Raw genomic sequence first — 25,491 nt, forward strand, 5'->3', positions numbered from 1 at the left:
TCCTCTCTAAGCTCTGAAATGTCCTTTATTGCTTTTTGCACCATAACCCTAATGCCAGTCAGTGATAATATGTCTAGGACAGTCAGGGTGCCAATCTGTAGTAGTCAAATTACAGCTTTTTAATACCCAAACACCCACAACCTGTGTGCTTATACAATCAACAGAACATGACCTACCAAAAAAAAAAGAGAAAACAACCAAGACAGGAAGAGACTGGGTGGGGGGCTGGGGTGTGTGGGGGGCAGGGGTGGGGGGTGGGTTGGAGACCTCGGCAACACAACTGCTCACACGGCAAGGGGGGAGGCTAATGGGCATCCTAACAGGATTACACAGAAGGGCGAAACTGTGCAAAAAATACTACAGATAAATGAATTTAGATTTTCCAGTACTATCCGTACGATATATCAAGAGTTGGCTAGTTGAAGGGCAGATTTACCCACACAATACTGTTCCTATGGGAAAATGTGCTGCAAGCTCTTAACAAATGCTTTATATAAATAAAGTCTGTACATGACTCATGACTCTGAACTACTTCTGTAAATGATCTTCCAAAGCACCAAATGACAAATGTAGTAATAAGTAATAGAAAATTAAAAAGTAAAAGTTTAAGAAATGATGGAAACATTAAGACAGTGGTAAATATCTTTAAAAAACAAACAGGGATTGCTTTGATATTTTACAGAAGTTTTAGTTGATCATACTTTAAGTTATTTAAAAATTAGGATACACATAGTCTAAGCCAAGCTTAAATTTAGTACAGGAAATACAATTTCAACTATTATTTCATCACTACATTGCTAATACACTTGGAAAGAAATTTCTATCTGTCTTTGTAAGGTACACATTCTCACAAAGTGAAAATTTTAAGTGCTTCCTTCTTCAGCTAAATTCACAAAGCAATCTGATGAAGAATATATTTATATCCTGAAATTGAATGGCCAGACTAGAAAGCTCAGAGAGAGACTTTCTTATAGTCTCAGTTCTTTTAAATTTTAAAACACTGCGAGTAAAAAAAATTGTTTTCATGGAAATGAGTTGAAGGGATGAATTACGTTCAGCAATTTCATGTTCAAGAAAAATTGATTTCACCCATAAATAACCCATTTTCCTTGCCTATTCGCCTCAACAGAAAGCATATTCCTCAAAAGCTTTCACGTAACACTCTTACAGAAGAGTTAAAATATAAATAGAAATCCATTTCTTATGAAAGAACAATGCAATAAATTAGTGGTTATCATTTTAAATTCACCTATCAAGATGCTGGTGTAGAAAAAAATACATAGCTTGCCTGTCTCATAGTAGGAGCTCAGTATTTGCTGAATAAAGGAATTAATATTGAAAACTTTCCAATGGGAATAAATCAAAGTTGTAATAGCAACTTGTTCCTCTCCTTCAAATTACGTAAGTTCTGGAGTAAGAAAAACATTAAACTGAAACAAATGTATAATTCTATTTTATATTAAAACAAATTTGTATTTTGACATAAATACAATGCAACTGCTAAAGCAATAAACCTCATTGTGAACTCCTGTGTTTTCCCAAGAATGATTGCATCATAGTATAATTGCTTCTCAGAAGTTGAAAGATCCCTGATTTATATCAGGTCACTAATATTTTTTTGGCCATTTACTTAAACGAGTGTGTGCAAACCCATATTGTGGAACCAAAGTAAGACTACTCTATGACCCCAGAAAAAAATCTATTCTATTTTTAAAAGGGATGTCTAGTTTGAATAATCAAGATATTTCCTTCCTCTGCCCTGAGGGAAAGAACCTTCTCAGTTCCGATTTGAAGCTGGCACCCACATACTTACTCTTGGTTAATTTCCAAAAGCACATGTGCTATAGTAAATCCTCTTCTTTCAATGCCAAAAAGTTTCTGCTCCTAGAAATGGTTTAATGGCATATTCTCAACCCATCAGTATCTCAATACCTGCTAATCCTAGAGAAGCAAGCAACACTTTACAAAGTCAAGGGCCCACTTTAAATCTATAAAATGTTGACTTTTACTTTGAGCAAGATCCTATCTGTTAAATCTGAGAATTTAAAATAGCAGTTCTCAACCCTGGGTGTGTACTAGAATCAAGTGGGAGAGGGGTATGACTGTGTTTTAAAAAAAAAAATGGGGTAAATCTGAAGAGTGGAAGAAAAAAATTCTATAAAAATACTTCTTTTCTTATTTTCAGGGAATGTTTTGAACATTTCTAATATAAAATATTAATATATCCCTGTTAAGAAGGGACTTTAACTTCTAAAAGCTTAGATTTAAGAAAAAAAATGAATGCCAGAAATCTCAATAAAAGTTGTAGTGTTTCTATAATAAATCCTTTGATTTAAATAAAAACAAAAACTTCACTTTCTTTTATAAATGTGAGCTATTATTATTACTATTATTACTGATTTAATTTTAGTATGTAGCCATAAACTTTTAAGTAGCGCTATATATATATATATATATTTCTTGGACAATATTATAGTAAGATTATAAAATTTTTGTGCCCCCCTCCAGTTAAAGTTTAATTTCAAAATATCCTAAAATGTCAAAAGTTTAAAATTCATACGAGTTGACCAACAATTCTACAACTGTAAACTTACCTGAAGAAAATGCTTTAAGGAATTTATGTTCAAGGATATTTTTCATAGAATTGTTTTAACAAAAGGATTAGAAAAACTAACCATTGAAAACAGAAAATTAATAGAATATATTATGATATACTTATAAAATACAATACTGTGTAGTTATTATAGAATAAGAAATCGTTACCAGTGGTTGGGGTTAAGAAGGAAGATGAAGGCACTGGGGAGAGATGAGGACCTTTTTCAGTCCTCTTACACAAAGTTTAAAACGTTTTACGCTGCCTGAATCCTCAATCGGCATGTACTGATTTTCTAATAATTACTAGAAAGATGTAGAAGACTAAATATTTAACAGAAAATGTTCAAACATATGAATCAAGTTATGAATGTGTACACTATGATCCCAATCTTCTTATGCTTACAAAGGTATAAGAAGGCAACTAAAAATAGTATGTCAATAGTTTGTAGGAATGGGTAGCAGAATATAGGTGTTTTTTTGTGTGTGTACAGTTCTGTATTTTCCATTAGAAGCATGTATTTCTTATATGTTCACGAAAAATTTTACTTCACATATAGATTGCTTTGCCCCATTTGACTTCCATGTAACAAACTTAAAACTTTTTGGTTTAAAAAGAAAGAAGTAATTTATGATCTAAGTCCACTGAATCATACCATAAGGTAAATGATGGTAGGAACAAGGAAGGGGTGATTATTACTGTACAGTAACAAAGACTATCTGAAAAAAAAAAAGAATGCTTAGATTCTCTATGTCTTGCAGTAAAGAAATTTAGAAGGCACATTACAAAAAGTTGTTCTTTTAATACACACTAAAAAAATAGATTTAATGAGTAAAAATAAGTCCATGGATGACAGATACATGTTAATTAAATATGTTAATTAAAATGAGGTAGATGGGGACCTATCACTAAACAAATCACAGAAGCCAACTATGTATGCCCTGCCATAAGTTTGCCTTATAGACAGTCATCTGAAGCAGCCACATCAAGCTGCTATAATAAACAGCTTACTAATGCCAGTTACAAACTGCTATATATGAACACTTATGGATAAACACAAAAAAATGAACTCACTTAAGGCCTCTGACACCCTCCAAAGTCTTGACTAGATTTGAGATTAAGAAATCATTCAAATACTTTGGGTAGTAATTTCAACTGCTCAAATTAAAAGTTTTCATTTACTCATACCTTTCTTTGAGGTGAAACTTCTAACCTATGCTACTTTGCACAGCATCAATGGCTTTCACAGAATACTAATGTTTAATCAGTACAATGTCCAGAAAAGACATTTCAAAAGCAAAGTTTAAAACGGATGTTATTCATTGGTGAAAGTAATGGTATTCTGGAAGTATGTGAACTGTACTTTTACATGAAATGTTTAACAATGGAACACTAGGCAGAGGTTACAATTATGACAACTCTATAGATGTGTAAGGAAGTGTTATAGCAACCATCTGGAGAAAAAAGAAGACTGCTGAAGAGTATGTAGCTTATGGCTACAACTATATGAAAATACATTATGGGGGAATTATGGGTAAATGTATTTCAAAAATATTTTAGTATTATTGCTATACCATTGTTTCAACTGAAAAAGCAAAGGCAATCTTTCAAAGCCTAAATGCCCAGTTTGCTTTTTTTAAGTTCCAGATTTTAAGTAAAGGAATAAAGAATAAATCGAGTGCACAGCTGTTTGTTTCTAGGAATACAAATAGGAGAAAATAAACAGAGGGAGGCTAATGTCTGTGAGATTCGGCTAACTACTTCACTTCCAGCTGTGTTTTAATTTGTATTACTGAACAGTAACAAACCCTTTTTATGACAGTCAGAGGCTGAGAATTTCCACTTGTGCCCAGTGAAAGTTAAAGGCATACTAGAAAATACTCGGAATGTTAGATTTAGTCATTTATTGTCTAGTCTATATTGTAAGTTGAATGAGTTGAATTACTGCAGAGTTAATTCTAATTTAATGCTACTTAAAATAAGAGATGACAATAGAGATGCTTGATCATTTACAAGTAACTTAAAATACAAACGTAAGAAAGATGGGTAAGTTAAAAATCATACCCAATTTGCTATGGTAAGGCAATTAGGTCAGTAATAAAGTGAGGTGGTACGGACTGAGGTCAGTTTATGCCACAGGACCATAACTGCAAATAGCCCCTGCTGTCTACTCTTCAAAAACTATACAAGATTTTTACTATAGCCATAGGAATGAGAGAGACAGGGATAAGTTCAGATAGAGGTAAGGTAATGCAATAGCAGATGAATGTCTTTACTATAGTTACCTTAGACAACAGTGCCCTTTTCTTTTAAAAGGAGAACTGTAAAATTAGTGGAAGGCTAGAACCCATAAGAAATCAAGAATGGGACGTTCAAATATTTACTGAAAATAGGCATTCTTCAAGCTATTGATTTATTCATCATAAGCTGGCTACCTTTACCAAGGACACTTGGTTTCAACACACCAATTTTCAACCTCATTATATGGAATTAATTTTTAAAAGTTGGTCCTAGGTTTATGGCAATACCATATTAGCTGAAATGTGGGGAAGTTGCTTTTTTATAAATAGGTCACAATAGATATGATACTCGTTATGTAAAATGATAAGTAAATTCCGTAAGTGGGTATCACTCAGATCTTCTAGTGCCTCTTTTTTGATCTGGTGAATTTTTAACGATCTGATCATGTATTACACTGCAGATGAAGTTTCACCATAGAGATCTTTTTGGATCAGGTACAGACCCACAACTGCCAATCTACCCCAAGTCTAAAGCCCAGCTCTGCCAGTTCTCTAAGGTTTAGGTACCTCATTTTTAAGGGGACAAAATGCTTATAAAATGACAGGTACCTAAGTGCTCAACTTAGTGTGTAGATACATATGATGTCTGCATAAGCGACATAATGCATACAGAACACTGGGCAGAGTATCTGAGATGTAGTTAAGTGTTCCACAAACAGCAAGTAGACAAGAACTTAAAATAAAAAGTAGACAGCAACTTAAAATGAAGTAGACAAGTAGAAAATAAGTAGACAAGAACTTAAAAAGTAAAAATGAAATTCATTTCTAACTCAAGTAATTATTTTCTCAAAACCTTAGGAAAAAAAACCCAAATCCCCCAAAACCCACTGCAAGCAAATAATTGGTTATACCTAGCACTGTACCTAGCAAGTAGTATGTATCAGATAAATATCATTTACATACTAAATAATGACTATCAAAATCAATTATGAAGTTGTGAGAATTACTGATTTACACACCCTATTTCATCTTTTGCACCCCAGGGCCCAGCAGATTATGTAATACGGAGATTTTAGTTAATTTCGTCTTTTCTCATTCAATTAAAAATAAATTCACTTGAATTTTTGAAACTTTTGATGGGTAATTTTAAACTCAGTGCAAGGGGCTTTGTATTAGGACTATAACATACACAAGGGTAAGAGCCAGGCCTGTCTGGTTGACAACTATATTCCCAAGAGTCGACATTTAAATATATTAGAGGCTCTAATGTTTGAAAAAATGCATGAACTTTTTTCATGCTTTATAGAAAAATGGAAACAAAACCATAATTCCTACCCAGAGTTCATATCAGACCAATGTATGAAAAAGCTGTAATGAAAAAATTACTGCCAGGAAGCTCTGTTTTAACAAAAAAGCCTTGGGATATGTGAACTGTATCTCAATAAAGCTATAAAAAGAAAGTATTGGAAATGACAGGTAGAATAAACGGACCGCAACACAGGACTAACAGTGACCTTACTGCTTTGCGTCCCAGATACAATTACTCTAAACAGAGTACTGCAAATCTGTGTGTTTTCTTACTAAAACTGAAACATAAATGTCCAATGTCATACATATTTTCACCTATATAATACAAGGTTTTTACCCAAGAAATTACATACAGCCAACTTACTAAAGTAAAAAGTCAACTTTCTCCACTGCTCTATAAAAATCTCTAATTACTTCCTCTTCGGTTTTATATAAGTTGGAATGACTGGCTTGGTTCTATTACCTAAAGGAAAAGAACACAAAGCAAGGAAATGCTCCTAATCTAAACTTTCTGAGCCCCCTGCCAATTAAAGAACATGCCCCAAGGGAGGCCCCTGCAATAGGAACTCTTTAAGATAACAACCGATAAAAGAAACCTTAAGAAGCAAGATTACAAAATGGGAACTACTTTCTAATACAAATAATTCCTCAAGAAACAAGCAGATATAACATGAGGTAATTTTAAAAACCACCTTCTCTGTACACCTGGGTCTGCCTATATAAACTATTACAGATAGAAGAACGATTCACTCAATGTACACTTTCCAGGAACGTCTCTGAAGATAAATTAGATCTTCAATCAGAGATGAACTGTTTTCAGAAAGCCCTGTGAGTTGTTTCAGGAGGTATTAGTGTATTTGGGTCAGTAAGGTGTTGTCATGCTCAGTTCCACAAAAGCGAGAAACCGTTGCTATTCTTCCTCATGTGTTTGATTTATTATGAGGATAATGAAAAAGTAATTCTATCTCTGATAGCATCTCATTGCCTACGTGAAAGCCTCTGCAATCTTGGGTACAGTGCAGTGACAAGTTTTACATAAAGATCAATGATATTGGATGCCCAAGACTATGTATGATTCACACCTTTAAATTGTTGTTGTCTTTTGCAAAAGAAAACATATTTCAACTGATTCTAAGTAGGTCACATTTAAAGTCCTGAGACTGGTGAGTCCAAAGCTTATTAAAAAGTCTACAGGTCCCCAAACTGCTCTAGAATGTATGAAGAGTTACAGAGCAATATACAAATGGGACCTGAAGAAAAATCAAGGTGTAGGGACTTAACAGGAAACAATCTTGCTTTCTTTCATTGCTGGCAGAGGCTCTCTTACTAGATAAGAGCTGGGTTCATTAGTCAGAGGCATCTAATAGAAGAGCTTTTGTTTAATCTCATGATCAAAACAAGTTGAGGATTGTCTGGATTTCTTTCTTGACAGGTAAAACAGCTGATATTGTAAAAACACACCTCAGTCACTTTATATAGAGCTTGTGAGAGGTCTTCCCAATATGTAACAATGAGCTTCCAGATAAGGACTAAGAGTTTGTAGGTACATCTTTTAAATAATCTGTTTAAAGATAGGCAACTGAAGGAATTGTACCAGCACCTCCAGTAGTATGTCTTCCTATTTTTCTGACTCTTTCTTTCTGTTTCTCACCCACTTACTCCATTTTCCTCCCTATGCCTCAGCCTTGCCTGTATGGACCCAGTCAAAAATTATAATATACCTTTCTCAGCAACTGACTGTAATCTCATGCAAACTCTTCCAGAACACAAAAAAGTGGAATACCTCCTAACTCATTTTCTGGGGCGAGAATAACTAATTCCACTTATTATAAATATCAACATCATAAACAAAATATCAACAAATCCAAAACAGCAATGTATAAAATATGAAATACATCATGACCAAGTCAGTTTTATCCCAAGAATGCACGGTTAGTTTATCATTAACAAGTGTATTAACACGATTCACAGGAATTCATTGAATTAGCAAATTAAAAGAAAAAAAGCAGCTCAATGGATACAGAAAGAAATACTTAATAAAATTCAACACTCACTCTTAATCATAAAAATTCTTACCATAGCAGAGTATTTTCTTAACCTGGAAAAGATGCCTCCCAAAAATCTTCACTAAGTATCATTATTAATGGAAAAATTAGAAGCAGTTATTTTTTAAGTCAGGGCTGTAGCTGCTTCTGTTTAATCACTGTACTGGAGGTACAAGCCAGAAACATCAAAAAATAAAGGCTCGAATGGAAAAAATAAAAGGACTGGAAAGAAAAAAAATGTCATAACTTATAGAAGAGTGAAAATTACATTAAAATTAAGAATTGCATTAGCCAAAAGATCCCTTAAACAAAGTGAAGGCAAGCTCTAAACTTGAAGGGTAGATTTGCAAAAGATTACTGTCGATAATTAATAAACTCATGAGAGAAAAGACATGAAGGGAAGTGGACAGAAGATATAAACAGGCATTTCATAGAAGAAGAAACATGAATACAGATGGACTTAATATAAGACGCTTAATTTTATTCATCTGGGAAATCCAAAGTAAAAGCCACAATAAGAAAACATTTGACAATCACCAGATTGGCAAAAGTGTAAAAGGTTGGACAACATCAAGTCCTGGTGAAGATATGAAGCAACACAACTCATATGCTGCTGGGAGTATAACAATATAACCAGTTTAGAAAATAATTTATTTAGTAAAGTTGAAATGCATGTATCTTACAACCTCAATTATACTTCTAGTTATATATTGTAGAAAAACTCTTGCAAATGTGCATGAAGAGACACATGTAATAATGTTCACATAATAGTCATAAAATAAAATAGGAAACAAATGTGCACCAAGACCACAGTCATAAAAATAAACCACATCAATTTTGGATGAACTGCCCCCCAAAATTTACATTTAACAAAAGCAAACTGCATATAGAGTGACTTCATTTCTGTAAGGTCAAAAAGAACAGCAAGAGAAATTAAACCATGCATGTATATGGACATAGACGTCTGTGGCGAAACTTAAAAAAAACAGCAAGAATGTTATAAACCAAAAAATTCAAGATGGTGGTTGCCTTTGTCTGGGAGGGGCGTAGAATTCTAGGATCAGGGATGGGCAAGAGGGGGCTTCAAAGATCTGAAACATGCTCTATAGCTAAAGCTGAGCATCATGTGCAGTGGTTAATCATCTTACTTTCCATGTCTAACAAACATTATATTCATTTGGAATATATTAAATTTTTCATAGGGAAACAAAACACATTCAAAAAAGGTTAAAAATATTCTTAGCATCAGATATAATAGTAAAATAAGTATTATTTGTCCTATAGAGTTTAAATTACTGCTAATTGCATTAAATAAACTCACTTGTATTGCACAAGCAGGAGGTTTAAATGATAGAGATTATTAAACCTGCCTTGTTCCTTTCAGTGAACAAGTCTAACCAAGGGGATAAAGGCAAGAAAATAATTTCTATTAATTATTCATTTTACAGAGTCCCAACTTATGAGCTTGTAGTCAAATGCCTTCCCTAAAATCATTTCCAGGTGTTTCTGGAAATTTGTAATCTTCCTTCCACTGCTGTCACTCCTACTTCGTTGTCTATTAGGCAACTCTGGTTTCAAGATTACGAAATTTTGATCTGGTTCACCACACAATTTGAACTTTCAGGCTCACTAACAACAAAAAGAAAAGATTAAATATTTACATTTAAAGCATCCATGTTTACTAATACCAGTGTAAAAAACAGAAAATATTGACCTGAAAATCCTGATCCTTGGATTTTAGACTTTTTTTCGTAGTTGATTAATAGCACTACATAAAATTAATCACTATTCTTTAGTGTTTACCTATATCATTGATGTTTCACATTTTTTAATAGTTTACATTTGGAAAATGTCATTTCTAATTAAAAAAACGATACTTAAAATATTCTGAAACACCTACAGTGAAATACCAAAGCTGTTAAATGAGTATGTATCTATTTAATATGTAAACTCCTAAGAACTTACAATGTTACCTAAACCCCCTTGACACAGGCAGAGCCCAGAGAAATTCCTGGGCTGACCACTGCCCTTGGCCAAACAGGTCACGGCCTCTGTTAGGCCCAGAATCACTCTTCTGTAAGATTCTACTGGAACTAAATCCATCAAGCCTTTTAATGCCCAATGTCATACCAGGCCCATTCCCTTTCCCAATCCATCCTAACCCTGCATTAGCCTACAAGGCTCTGTCCTCTCTGTCCCTGTCCTAGCCCCACTCCACTTTTATCTTTTGAACTAAACCACCTATGGATGTGCTGCTCCATAATCAGCCAACTCCCTGTATGCTCACCCTCTTCTCAAAGCACTATTCCAATATCCTGGCCCTTAAGGACTTTCCCTGTCCCACAGCACTGTCAAACAGAAGCTCTTTATTCCCTACCCCTCCAGGTACTTCAACTGCCTTACCCATCAGTTCCCTGAATCCCAGGACCCTCATTCCCGTAACATGGCACACATTTCAGTGATCACACTGCATCAACACAGCCCCCAACCTTCCAGCATGCATATTTAACTACTGTCCCTCTGTGGATTCTCCAGTCTTGGGGGAATCTTTATTCTGATCCATCAGATTTCTTCTTGCTACACTTCCCTCCTTCCAAGCCTTAAGTCCAATGGTCTAACATTTCAACACATTTATCACACCCTACAAACTCTCCTGTTCATCTGCCTTTCATTTCATTCACCTGGAAAAACCCTTTGTGGCTCCAACTATTCATTTTTTCTGAGGTCCCACCACCCATGAGCCTCCCTCAAGATTCCATGAACATTTAATGAGTGTCTACAATGTACCAGACATACCATTTAACACACCGTATTTTAACAAATCACTGATTTGTCACAAAATTTTTTCTAAAAATATTTAACAAATATTTACCCAGCATCTCCTAAGATGATGAAGGCATTATTCTATGCTCTTAAAGAGCTCAGCAGCAACAGGTCAGAGAGGGTCCCTGCTCTTGTGAAGCTTACATCCCAGTGGGGAAGACAAACAACAAAAAAGTAATGAATGAGAATGTAAGACAGTGCTAAAAGCCATGAGGAAGATAAAAAAAAAATGGCACTATGACAGCAAATGCTTGGTCAAAGGGTTTTGGGTGTAGGCAAGACAAGGAAGATCCCTCACATGAAAGCCTTCTCAGAGACACACTAAAACCTACAGTATCTTCTCCACCTCCAACGACAGAAGCGCAAGAGCCCATCCTTAATGTTTAGCTGACAGAGCCCCACTGAGACCACCAACCAAAGCACACACATCATCAAGAGAAAAAAAAAAAAAACTAACCCTACTCTACAGGAATTAGGAACTAATAAAGAAGACAATCCCACACATGTCAGAGGATTATATGATCAGCAGTTTGATCCTTATCAGGCATAATCTTGGGTTTGAGATGGAGGAACCATAAACTTCAGCTGGGTTCAGTAGTTTGCTTTTTGTGAAGTGTGCTATATGGATTACAAGAATGTTCCAATTCTCCAAGCCTCCTTTTATGCACAACCTTTGCAATATGAGTTTCCAATTGTTCCCTCAAAAGATGGAGTCTGTTTCTCCACTCCTTGAATTTGATCTGACTTGTGACTCCCCGTCCCAATTCTGAGCCCAGGACTCCAGAGACCTGGCGTGCTTCTGCTCAGCTGCTTGGACACCTGCCTTTACCACAAGAGTAGGCCTGGGCAAGCCTACTGGAGGGTGGGAGATCTTGTGCAAGAGCCCAGTCATTCCTACCATCCCAGATAAGGCCATCCTAGACAAGCCAAGAACAGCAAACTCTACTACCTGACTGCAGAGAAAATGAAAGTTCCTATGGCCAGGATTCTCACCTGACCCTGGTCGGCTTGCTCACTGCACACAAGTGGGCAATATATTATTACTGACTCTATATAAAGAGCTCTGCCCAGTGCCTTGGGCTGCACGGCTGCAGGAGAGCAGAGAGGCCCAGAGGCAGAGACTGGCTTGCTGTTTGCAGACTTGCTCTTAGGTGGTGGACAGGATTTAGCGCTTGACCTGCTAGTGCTGGGAGAATAGAGTTGGGCACAAACCCTTTCACTCCAAGAACGTTCCCTTGTCGTTTTTCGGTCTTGTCTGGGGCTGAAACCCTCAGGTAAGACACTGACCCACAGCTAAACTCAGAAAAGAGAAAACCCAACAGAAACTAGAGAGACTGCCCAGCCAACCCAGGGATGTGTGTACAATAACACAGTCATAGTTTTAAGCACTAAGTTTTGGGATGGTTTGTTAAACAGCAATAACCGGTAACACTAAGATTAATTAAATACACTTATTCAACTCAGATAATCTACTATACTTCTCCACTAATGTTTTTGATGAATTGAAGCCAAAAATTAAGAATTTTAATTTTAGGGTCTTCTGCAATGAGGCTTTAAAAGCAGGCAAGGCAGGGACGGTTACATACAGAAAGGGTTTGGAGCCCCATCAAAGGATTTTACTTCGACCACTAACATGCTTGTTTTCGATTTAGAGTTTCTTTTGCAGCTCTGCAAATGGACTGAAAATCATTCAAATAGGAGTAACAGGAGCAGGCAGGGGGGTAACTTGATACTGTAAAAATCTGGATTATTGGGTAAATGTTCAAAACAGACCTGGAATCCTCTGTAAAAGAAAAAAAATGATTGATTTCCTTGTCCTTTTATCATTCTTTTCTGAAATACAGAAATGTCTCAGTATGAACTATTTCTGAGAAACATCTATTTCTCCAAGTTCAGAAAGGATTTTATTTCTTTTTTGCACACTGCCTTCTATGTCCTCCAAGAGTTTAAGTAACTAAGTTTGGAAAGCAGATATAAGTACATCCACCTTCTCCCCTTCCCGCTTCCATTCCTCTATGGGTAGAAACACAGAGGCAAAGAAGGTTTAGTAACAGCACCACGCCTGTCCTGCTTTCTACCCTGTGGGTCACTGTGAGAATCAAATGAGAAGGAAGGAGAAGACTGCGTGACCTCACTTAGCCCACCTCCCACAGCTCTCAGTCCCGGCCTGCTCAAGCCACCGGTCACGGGCTCGGCCTGTGCCAGCCAGCCGTGCAGCCCAAGAGAGCCTGTTTTCCAACATCTTTGCAGAGCCTGAGTATTAATACCTTTTAAATATTTCAAACCTATATATTTACACAGCTGCTGTCCCAATTCTCTTATCCCTTTTTATTAATGATAAGGGGTTCAGTTTTACTTCGCCTCCCCTGATACACCTCCTTTTACAGATAACAGTAATATATTCTACAGTTAAACTTACTCATTTCAAGAAAGTTATAAAATGCATTTTAAAAACAGCAGCACCTACATTCAAAATTGCCTTTTCATAGTCACTCCTGGGTATACTGTATCATATTCTGCTTTTAGCATTCTCTCCTTATAATTCAGTTCCAATTGCCTTTATCTAAGACTCCCTAATGTTACAATGCCTTGAATTCTTCATGATGCTGGAGAATATATTCAAGCTAGGCCTTGCCTTTTATCTGCAGCCCTGGACAATAGGCACTCTACTCTTTAAAGAAAGTTTTCCTCAGTGCCACCAGGTGTTTCACAAACAACCTGATTTCTAATTCCTAATCATGGAGGGTTCTTAAATAGAAAACAACTTACAAACCAAATATGTACATTATTAAATGTATACTGCATACCATCACAATAAACACTATTGCACAATAGTTTCTACCTTAAAGTGTTTTAAAATCTGTGTGAGATGAAGACTTAAAATGTTATTTCTGAACCATTATTAGTAAGCCACACACCTTAAGTTTATTCCCAGAGTAAACACTGAACTGTGTTCTTATATATCTAATGTTACAAACTTGCAAAACCAATACCCATGTGTTTCATATCTATACCATATTTTAGTTTTCAGTTTTATATGTTAACATAAATTAACTCATATCATCATAAAACTATAGAAGAGTCAAGACAAGAGTTATCCTCTCCATTTTATGCACGTGAAAAAAATGACACATATCAGGATTCAGAAATTTTCTCAAAGTAATATGGTTAATAGAGGTAAAAGTCAAGGTCTGATCCATAGCTACTTTCTATTTCACTGGAGTACTGAAAGCCATCAGGTTTAAAAACATGCACACTGTGGACAGAGAACACAAAGGATGGCCCTCTTGGCAAATCTAACTGGCCTGTAAAGGCCCTAAATCATACTGTGCTCTGAACTCATGGTTTCCTAGGTGGATGCACACCAGACTTGCCATTGTGTAATGGGAAACAATATTTAGCACCCCTGTTTATACTTACTTTTAAACCACAATGAAATAAGAAAAACTAAGCTTTACTAGTATGTAAGGCATAGACTGACAACAATACACATACATAATTTATAAATATACACATAAGGAGGCTGCATAATAAAAATCTTTTTACCCATAAGGTTTCACAACCAAAATATTTTAGAGCTGTCTACTGTAAGCTAACTGGCCCTGATATTAAAAATACAAATATAGAACTTAAATCATTAAGAAAAATAACAGAAAAATAGAGAAAATATATAAGATCTGCCTAAGAGATTCAAACTGATAACAGAGGAAAAGATGCTAAGCATGGCCAAAACCAGCAAGTGCAAATTCAAACAAGATATCATTTTTGTCCATTAGGTTGGCAAAAACTGAAGTCTGGTAATACCAAGTGCAGACAAGGATAGTGGTTCAGAAATAACATTTTAAGTCTTCATCTCACACAGATTTAAAACACAAGGATACAGGACGATAAACTGCTTTATGTGAATAAAATGGTTAAGAAGGATTTTTTTGAAAGAAGGTTAGACTAACTATAAATCAAAAATTGTGAAACCATATATTAATCTGCATGTGACAGTTAAATAGCTCCAATGGTTAGCCCAAATCCCAATTCCAAAAGGAATTCAGGAAGTAAGGCCCTTTTACCGTTTGGGGCTTTCTGATTCATTTAGCAGTTGTTCAAAAGTTTTAATCACTTTTCTATTTTTTTGTGACTCTATGGACTTACTGAAAAATATTGTTTTTCATTAATCTCATAATTATGCATTTTAACAATCTCAGTATTTTTAGACTCCATTTATGGTGTTTATTAGCAGGATTTTACTATATTTATCAAAAGCTAAAATATACATACAGATTAACCCAGCAACTTCACATCTAACAAATATTTGTAAAAATATTTACACATCACCACAAAATTCATATAGAAGTATGTTCACTGTAACACTTTCAGGAATTGAGAAAAAAATGAAGAAACTACGTACCTAATAATTTAAATGAGAAGACCTAATACTAACTTATTAAATAAAAAAGTACACATAGGATATTCTCATTTTGCTGTTTAGAAAAGATACATAGTATATGCAAAGAAAGGGAATAGAGTATTGTGTGAGAGGGAAAAGCATAAAAGGAGACCACACTACAGTATCAGGAGGAACAGTAACATTTTTCTGTAAGTCTCCCTTATGCAGAGGGTAACAGTGCCTAACCAATACTGCAACTGATAATTACCTTTTAAATCACAGGAGTTAATCCAAAGGCCAACTTGACAACTCAAACACTTAAAAATCTCTCAATCTCACACACACATACACACAACTATACATAGCCACAATACCTATCAATAATTGATACCTTATACTACTAATTACATTAACTGTCAATGTGAAACCAGAGTGAACAAAAGCCTAAGATTCAATTTACTGAAGTACTCAAGTTGCTTTTAAATTTTCTGGGTTTTTATGTAAGTTCATCAATTGCTTTTATTTTTCAGGTTTGTGGCTTTATGATATAAATTCATAGATATTAAATAAAGGATGGTAAAAACAACCAGGACCTACCTCCACACCTAAACCCTTGCAAAAATCACTAGTTCATCACGATATGCTTTCCTACTAATCCAGAAGCCGGTCTCTATAAATTCTTCTGAATACAGTGCTCCAAACTACCGCTGTTCATCAGTTAGAGTTGCAATGCTCATTGAAACTTATTTACCATCTCTGATAGTTCCTTACACGAATGGTCTGCAATGAACCACACCTCCTGGTATTATGCAGTCCTCTCCCCGTTTGATTCCGGCCTTGATCACGTGACTTGCTTTGGCCAGTAAGATATTAGCAAGCACTATGCAAGCAGAGGTTTAGTAAGTGCTTGCATGTTTGGGGGCTTGTCCCCTTGGGATGCTCCCTTTCAAAGCCAGCTGCCATGTTATAAAGAAACTGGAGACAAACCAGTAAGTGATGAGAGGCCATGAGGAGAGGGCCACAGACAAGTTCCAACTGAATGTATCTGCATGGGTGACCTCTGTTAGGTGACAAAGAACAGAAGAAGGACCTAGTTGAGCCCAGTCAACCCAAAGAAAGCTAAGAAATTATAAATCATTGCTGTTTTAAGCCACTAACTCTTGGGGTAGTTAGTTATGTAGCAACAGATTACTGAAAGATAAATCCCTGTTCAGAATCATTTGAATCACTAAAACCAATTTGTGTAGTTTCCAACAGTTTCCTTTAAACTTCACCTGTCCAATCAAGAGTATTTATTACAGTTTGGAGAAATGGGGGCACTTCCATGCACTTTCATATACCTATAGCAGAGAACATAAATTGATATAAATCTCCGAGAGAGCAATTTGGCAAAATGTTAAGTAATGAGCCTTTTAAAAAGCTCTTATCCTCTACCAATAATTCCAAGTCTAGGAAACAGACATGCATATAAGAATATATGTAAGGATTTTTCTCACAGCAAATGGTAGGGAACACAGCCACCTGAACATAGAGGAATGATTACACTTCTATTAAATATACACTGACATGAGGACACATAATATAATGAAAATAATATTCAACACAGTATTAGCAATAACACCCAAATCTTAAAATATATATATGCATACAATTGTGCATATATACTGAAACATTTGTAGAAACTCTCTGTACATCAGGACTATCTTCTATGCATTACTTCTAAAATCAGAAAAGAAACCCACATTATGCAACAGATTGGAAAAGAGCACACACACTAAACAGACTCTTATTAGTTGACTTAGAATCATTCCCTGATATTTCTTTAATATTTTTTTAAGTGCCGTTATATTTGGTGTCCTGGAACAAATTTTTCCCAATAAATGTAGTAAAACAGATTAGTTCTCAACAGAGAAAAAAAACAATGCTGAGTTTGACATGTACTCTCCTACTATTGCTTTGTACTGTAACTGGGCAAGGAGTTCCTCATTTCCTTTCAAGACTGCCATACTGCCCTATTTTACTGAGTCTTACATTTAGGTAGAACAGCTTTATAATAAATGTTTAGTAAAATAGGTATTATATGCACCTTCAATCAAATTCAACAAAAGCTGCTAGAATTAATTCAGTATGAAGACTAAAACTATTTCTCCTCTCTGGGGCAAATTTCCCCTTTTTTTTGAGACCATACAATCCAAAGAAATAGTATGTGTGAAAAATCTAAGTCAATTGGAAGGGATGGGGGAAAAAAGACCCGTGTAGAACACCTATAGGAGTTTGTAGCAAGTAAGCTTTGGGAGCATTACTCACACACTGACACTATTTGGGAATGAGTCTCTGAAGTGGCCAGTAATTTCAGAAGAACCAGAGGGAATCCCTGGTCTATCACAACAAAATGAGGGTATGGTTTTGATCTACTGCCACTTGTAGTAAATCAGAGTTGGCTTCCTCTCTCTCTCTCATTCAAGGCAGCCAGTCCAGTATGGTTTCTGTTATTTCTTCCTCAGAATTCAACACTTCATCTTCATTTTCCTAGGACCCAGCCTGAACCATCTGTATGCGTATATACACATACAATGTATATGAGTAGCTGTGTATCTCAACTACTCCGCCTGCAATTTAAGGCACAAGTCTTCCTCAAAGATCATTAATGCTATCACTTCTAGAAGTTGTGGATACTCAGGTTCACAGTCTTCCTGGCCTTTCAGCACTTTGCACCATATTGCAAGGGAAGAGCAGCAGGCCTCTCTGAAAGCATTCCGACTTCCTATGGTGAACTGGGTCTTTCTAAACCATGTGGTTTCCAGAAGGTTTGCAAATAATAATGTTGCCTGTAGCCAAGGACAGAAAACGACTTTAGACTAGTGGACCAGTGATCCAAGTGCTTGGGTAAAGATTTTTTTATTTGAGAATAGAGAAGAAACCTTACCTTTTGGGTTAAAAAGCTAGTGTGCAATTTGGGGCTGAGAGCAACCATTTTTCTAGTTAAGTGGAGAGAAGCTTTCTAAAGTAAAAAAAAAAAATGTGGATGAGAAAAAGCCTTGAAAAATGCGTCTGTGTCAATGCATCTGTGTCACTCCTGGAAGTACCATGGAAAAAAGGTTTACCTCCCCTTTTACTAGAGGGCGTTAGGTCACTGATGCACCCCACAGTAAGAATCTTAACTAGATGACAAATCAGCAGCAGAAAAACGCCCTGGGATGGTCAGATTTGGGTAAAGACTTGCTTTTCTTACAATCAAACATCTAATTCCCATTATGTGCCAGGTGCTGGAAAGGTAAAGATGATTAGGACATAGTTTTTGCCTTCAAAGAGTTGGGTGCTTCTGAAGTTACAGGCCACTTTAGAGAATAATTAATTCCCAAATAGTTCAAAGACTACTCCCAAGTGGCTAAGGAATTCCCCAAATGGCTCTGAAACTTCTATCATCTGTACCTCACGAGGACTACTTTCTGTTTCTCTCAGGTTTCTAGAGGGCCCACTGATTTCAGCACTGTTAGACTTGGGTTACACTCACTTGACCCATATTATTCATGACAGTAGAGATTTCAGTATTTCCCTTGACCACAGCAGCCTGAACTGGGAAATGGCTGTGTTTCTAAAAGGCTATGCCACGGTCTGTGGCAAATGCCGGGTTCTGGCTGTCTCCCAATAGGCCTCACAAGTCCCTGCATCTTGGTTTTGTCATGAATCAGGTCCGACAAACAGATCCTGAGCAGATCCCATCTATCTCTCAGAAGAATCACATAGACCAAACTTGAGAAACACCTAATTCATACTGGGATAAACAAATGCCACATGGAGAGAATACACAAGAGCCAAATTATAAGGTTTCTGAATAGCACAGGATTAAGTTGAATGTCAGCATCAAAATTCAATCAATCAACAAATACTTACTGAGGAACTACTATGTAAGAAAGGCTATGAAACTGCTCTTCAATAAGCTCATCTGCCACACAGAGTGTGGACAAACAGGTCTTAAGCAAGACTTGATTTGCTTCTACCGACGCAAGTATTGCTTGTATTGCTTTTTAAATACATTGTTCTGAAGTAAGGATCAAGGGGTTTATTTATGGATATGTCTCTCACTTTTCCCCCTGAAAAGCTATTATTAAATCAATGGTAACTGATAATCACTGGCTGCTTAAAAGAAGTATGATTAATTATACAGTTAAATATTTAATCATAATCCTGTTACATGCTAAGAAGGAGAGAATGTGATGGGGGACAGATTTTACTCTGTAGGGCCTCTGTTAGCCCTCCAAAATCTTCTTAATACAGCCTTCACAGGGTGAGGCCACATCATGGATACACCTCGGCTCCCCCTGCAATGGCCACCACCTCCCAGAGCCGATTACAGTACCAAGGCTAGGCTTTAAGTGAATCATAGGAACTACAGAAGACTGAGCAGTCCTACTCCTGAGCAGGGTCCTGGGCTAAAAAGGAAGACAATGAGATTCCACCAGATATTTCACTATGGCTAGGAGTCCTGGCATCCCAGCCTTCAACTCTAAATGCATTTTATCACTGAAACATGGTTACTCATGATAAACTTTCCTAATCTGTCAAGAACACTCTAGTTTTCCTTTATGAAGTTGCCATTTTTAAATTACATGTTCGTTCTATTATTTAATGTTTGCTTCTCCTACTAGACTACACGTTTTGGGAAGGCAGGGTCTCTCTTGTATCCCCAAGCACCTACAACAGTGCCTGGCATTTACGAGGTACCCCTGAGTGGATGAAAAGGAATGGCCAAATTCCAAGTCCCTGTTAATAGCTTAATACTAGTCAGAAGTTTTTTAGGAGGTTAAACAAGCTTTTGTTGGTAAGTTGAACTTGTAACGTAACCGTTGTGCTTGTTTCTATAAGATGATACCTCTGATCCCAAGCAACCCACTTATGGAGGGCCACGTATTAAAGGACCTGTTTACACTGCCCTGCAGAGCTTTAGGTACAGAGGAGTTTTAGCCCAGTGAAGCTATATGACCTCTAATAGCCTCTCAACCCTTTGAAGCTTCAGTTCCATCATCTGGGAGGGGAAAAAAAATGAAAAAGAAAAGATAACAAAAGGCTATTGAGAAGATTGAATTCATTTCAGGCTATGATGAAGTGCCTAGCACTAAAGAGGTCCACGTTCCCAACATTATCTCCCTCTATCAATACAGAGCATGTTATACTCTATATTAAAAACTTTTTGAAGGTTGAAACCATAGTTCATAGTTTTGTTGTACTTAATGAATTAGCATAGACTGCTTTACAAACATTAAGGATTATGTATCATGGTCCAAAACTCTGTTATGAATGTAGAAGAAATATAACGTCCACAAATTGCTCCAAAGCACATTATATTACTATTCCTAATCATAATATTACAGTGCTAATATACCATTATATAGCATGTAATATATATTACATACATGCTATATAGTATGCTATACTATATATATACTATACTATGTACTATATATAATATAGTACATATGTAGTATACTATAATAGTACATAAAACATACACTACATAATATATATGATGATTTTTAACATTCTTGCGGCAGTTATGCTCTTTCCTATCTTTAGTCATAGTTAGAATTGTGATAATCTATGAAGAAACAGACTTTTTCCTCAACAAATCTTGAAGGACTATTTCATACCAGAACTTCCCTCATTGCAGGTTAGCATGAAGTTCTAAGCACATATGCCATCCAGCTATAGCAGATACTGGAATGAAACTTCTTTAGTCAAAAATCAAACACTACTCTCTGCATAACTAAGAAAAACTTCAACTTTCAGAACTTAAAATTTTAAGGAAAAACAACATGAAAATTTAACCTCACAAAATTTACATATAACTTTATTACCTTGCAAAGACCTTTTCTGATCTCCAATTCTGCCATGTAAGACAATGACTTTTAAATAATCAGAACAAAGTTTCTCGCTATTTGGAAAGCACCATCTAAAGATTTACCTGGTACTTTTAGGTTGACCATCTTAAAACTCTGAAGCACAAAAAAATAGTCAATGACACATCCATTATAAGCTACCATGACCTGTCATTACAGTCATTAAGCGATGCTTTCAAGGAGTAAGCAGAAGGCTTTACAACCCCTCAGATATGTAAGATAATCTTCTGTACTTTATGGGCTGTTTTTTGAATATTTAAAGCTATCCTTTATGAATTATAAAAATCACTGATAATTCTCAGCATTCTTCTTAAAGATAAATAGCATGAATTAAGTATTAAAAGGTAATATGGAAACTCAAAGGTCAAATTCAAACTCTTGTGTATATGTACTTAAACAGATATATGTAATAAAATAATTAAGAGGTTGCCTAGCTTAAGTACAGAGAAAAATGCTTTTCTCAGGAAAAAAATTAAATATTTAAAATATTAATTATTTAAATTAAATATGTATCTTTACAATAAACAATTAATTTCCAAATATTAACTTTTATGGCCAAATGGATTTAAAGTAAAATGCATTCTCTATATTATACATTGTTACTTAACTCAGTATTACTAAAGAACTAATTTCAAAATTTGTGTAAACTGATTTATCCAACTGAAATCTATACAACTCACAACTCTGTCCTTTGCTGACATTAGCAGCACTATTAACTAAGTTTCCATGCAGCTCTTCAGGGAAAGCATGTATACAAAGCACAAAATGCAGCAACAGAAAGGAAGTAACACCTACAACTCTGGCAAACCTCACACTTATCTGTGGTTATACAAAGAATAAGAGGGGCTAAAATAGTTAAGCGGGATAGGAAAGCTAAATACCTTTCCATATGTCTCACATCACCTCTTCCTGGCAGTGGTGTTCATTACTTTGTACAATATTCTAAAATTCCCAGAAGAGTGTAAGATTCAAAGAAATTTAAAAATGGGATATGATTTAGAAGTTGCTTTTTCCAGCCAGCCTAATTTTAAGATTTGAAGACTGAGCTCCAAATCTTTAAGAAGGTCAAGACCACAGTCCAGCTCTTCCAACCCTTCCCCACTCCAAAGCTCTTCTTTTCCCTGACCACCACAGAGATGCAATCAATACCAAAATATTACTCCGAGATAAATTCTTTTTGGCAATCTGCCCTTTGAAACCACCACCACCATCTGTTCAAAAGAGAAACAATTTGAGAGTTAAATGCGCCTCACTTAAAAACAGAAAAATATAGAGACAACACAGGTTTTTTTTCTCCCTTCTTGCTAAGGGAGCCTCCTAGGAACATGAAGGTTGGGAAGATCAAGAGGATTGACATGTCTTTTACTGGCCTTTCTCTTTTCCCTCTTACCATGTGAACAAAATCCACCTTGTTCACTCTATTACCTTCTTTCTTAAAATCTGATCAATAACCTCCTTTCTTCATCTAAGAATCAACAATGAGCAATATATCCACCAACATCCATCACTTTCCTAGTTCAGACTCCAATTGTTTCTTCTCTGATCATGCTAAATATAGTTCATGTTCCTGGGCTTCTTATCTTGCTGTCTTTGTAAACTCCAAGTTCCAAAGGCATGTTTCTGTTGTTTTACTATGTGACCATGGAAAAAAGTAATTCTGACTACTTCCATTATTAAAACGAGATTCAGACAAAATATATGTGAAAGCACTTTGTAAATTATAAAGTTTAATTGCCCCTATCATATTAGAATGATAAAGCATCCTTAGTTGCTTATAACAATACAAGGGAAAAATTTCTAGGAAATTACAGCCTACATCAGGAATATAACTAATCTTAAAAGAAATCTGCCTTCTGATATATCAGAAAGGAAAAGCAGTAGCACCTAACATCTAGCAAATCATGTATTTGTCGATGGTTACTTTACGACAAAGGAGTTTAATGAGTGATACACTTCTATAACGTGCTCAATTTTAGAATTACTTTCATAATATAAATTATTGCTCTTTTGGCCATCATTATTGGCTTAATTAATACCACATGATTAAAACCCACTAGTTTAAAAAATGTCTTCAGAATTAAAGTAAAATTATTACAGCTTTCTTAATATTGTTCTCATTTTCCTGAGAAACTCAGGTATGACACTGAAATAAGATTCTACTTGGTTTAAGTCAACATAGAAGAAAAGCTAATCAAAATGGCTAGTAAAACAAAAGAAAACTCAGTTTAACAGCTTAATTCTAAATTAAAACATACATATTCAGCCCACACAGAATAACATTTTGTACTGTCAAATAAACATTCATCTAAGAATGTACACATTCACAAAAATGAAAATATTACCAAGAATTGTAGTATTACTCCTTTCTTATAATATCAGCTAGCTTTAATGTACAGAAGTTAAAATTACATTGGGCAAACAAATGATCTCCATCCAAAAAGCTGTCTTTCTTAAGAAATATCAATTCTATGTACAAAAAAGGAAGCATCCCTTTTCCTAGCAATACAATCTTACTTAATTCAGGATGAAAATAACCACTAGAAAGATACTTTGTGACTCTGCAGTTCAGTCATGCCTCTATTTCTTAGGTCACCTAACAATGTATAGCACAACCTCCAAATAAAAGATGTAACTGAAAAACAGCCAGAGAAGGGCCACATCATGAAACTACTCCATTCCTGTATCTTCTTTCTGCTTTCTCTATTTCTACATTCAAAGCCAAGCATAAATATCACTTAACATTTTAAATAGGTATCATTCTAAAATGTTTTTCAGCTATACAAATAATTACAATTTAATGGAAATATGACATGATCTTAAGAACGTCACTTTGGGAAACACCTTCCTGGGCCTAAAGAAGTAAAGATGCCATTCTAGGATCTCCCATTATTAATAAACTGTTGACATCTCCACCAATTCTTGTGTTTAAGCATTCTTTTGCAAACCTCAGTTCCTTAAAATTAAACAGAAAATTTTAAAACAATAAAAACAAGCTCTTAGAAGATTGGAGACTGTTGAGAATTAGGCTTGGGGTTGATTAATGATTGTGCTTCGAGTCCCCTGTACAGAATTTTATTGTTGTTAACTGTTAACAACCATTTGATCAATAAATATGAGAGATGTCCTCTCAAAAAAAAAAAAAAAACAAGCTCTTAAGTAAACAGTTTCTAAAATTTAAAAGATAAAACCACCTTTATTTTCCCTTGGGGGATAAAAAGTTTTCCAATGTACTACTGACCTCAAGCATTGTATTTGTCTCCACATAGTCCAAGTTAACTCTGACTGGAAATTAATTCAGTATTCTACAAAATCAGCTTAAAGTTTAGGACTGACTGGTCACCTATCTTAAGCTCTACTGAAAGCCTTTTATCCAAACACAAGCATCAAGTAAACCATTTAGATACATTTTTAAAACCTAGATATATGCAAAACAGGCAAATTACAATGTTTCAACAGATGTTTGCGAAATATTCAGTATTTGTTTTTACTGTGAGCTCTGTCATTGTTCATCAAACTGTAACCTAACTACATCACATTTACTACTTATTAACAGCTCTGGTCAAAATACACAGAAACAGAATTCACTAAAAAAAAAAAAGATGACAGCATGCTGAAGCCAAAATACTATAAAGCTCTTGTCACCCAGAAATATATACAAAAGCACCAAAAATGTAATTGTGGTCATAAAGGACCTAATTTCAAATCAATGAATGTCCAGGCAAATAACAAGAAAACTAAGTGTCATTTTTCTCTCAAAATTCCAACACTATGTAAAAGATAAAGTCAACATATGATATGATACACCTTTAAAAAAATCATGATCACAACTAGACATACGATTCAGCTAAAGATTAATCACCACATTTGAATTACCAAGGAAAAATAATTATAAAAAACTCACTTTATATAGTATCTTGCACCTTCAAAGGTATATGCTTCTTCCCAGCCAGTTGGCAAATCTAAAAAACATGTATTTCACAATCAGTATTACTTCTGGGATAGCAAGATAAGTTTCAATCCATTTTGATTATTCTATTATTTTCATAATCACCTATTTTCATTTATTAAGCAGGTTTCTAACTAACTTATTTCTAATCTTATTAAGGTTTCTAGCCAAAAAAGTGCCAGACTGGTAACAAAACTCACAGCATCTTAGGGAAAAGAGCAATTAAAATTTAAAGCCACCAGAAAAGTATCAACAGTA

The 25,491-nt window shown here is 35.4% G+C and overlaps 1 protein-coding gene across 12 annotated transcripts in view; it reads right to left on the minus strand.

Moving 5' to 3' along the window:
• Nucleotides 1-25,491, minus strand: part of PLEKHA5 (pleckstrin homology domain containing A5) — a 215,143-nt gene that overhangs the window by 186,894 nt on the left and 2,758 nt on the right. For all 12 annotated transcript variants that reach the window (XR_012125742.1, XM_073223348.1, XM_037023021.2 and 9 more), the window contains one exon: nt 25,189-25,246. Coding sequence is in view for 11 of the 12 variants with exons in the window: in XM_073223348.1 (XP_073079449.1) it covers nt 25,189-25,246 (58 nt within the window). In the remaining variant the exon portion in view is untranslated. The remainder of the gene's footprint in view (nt 1-25,188; nt 25,247-25,491) is intronic.

This window comes from Manis javanica, chromosome 15 (assembly GCF_040802235.1).
Source record: "Manis javanica isolate MJ-LG chromosome 15, MJ_LKY, whole genome shotgun sequence".
Taxonomy (NCBI): domain Eukaryota; kingdom Metazoa; phylum Chordata; class Mammalia; order Pholidota; family Manidae; genus Manis; species Manis javanica.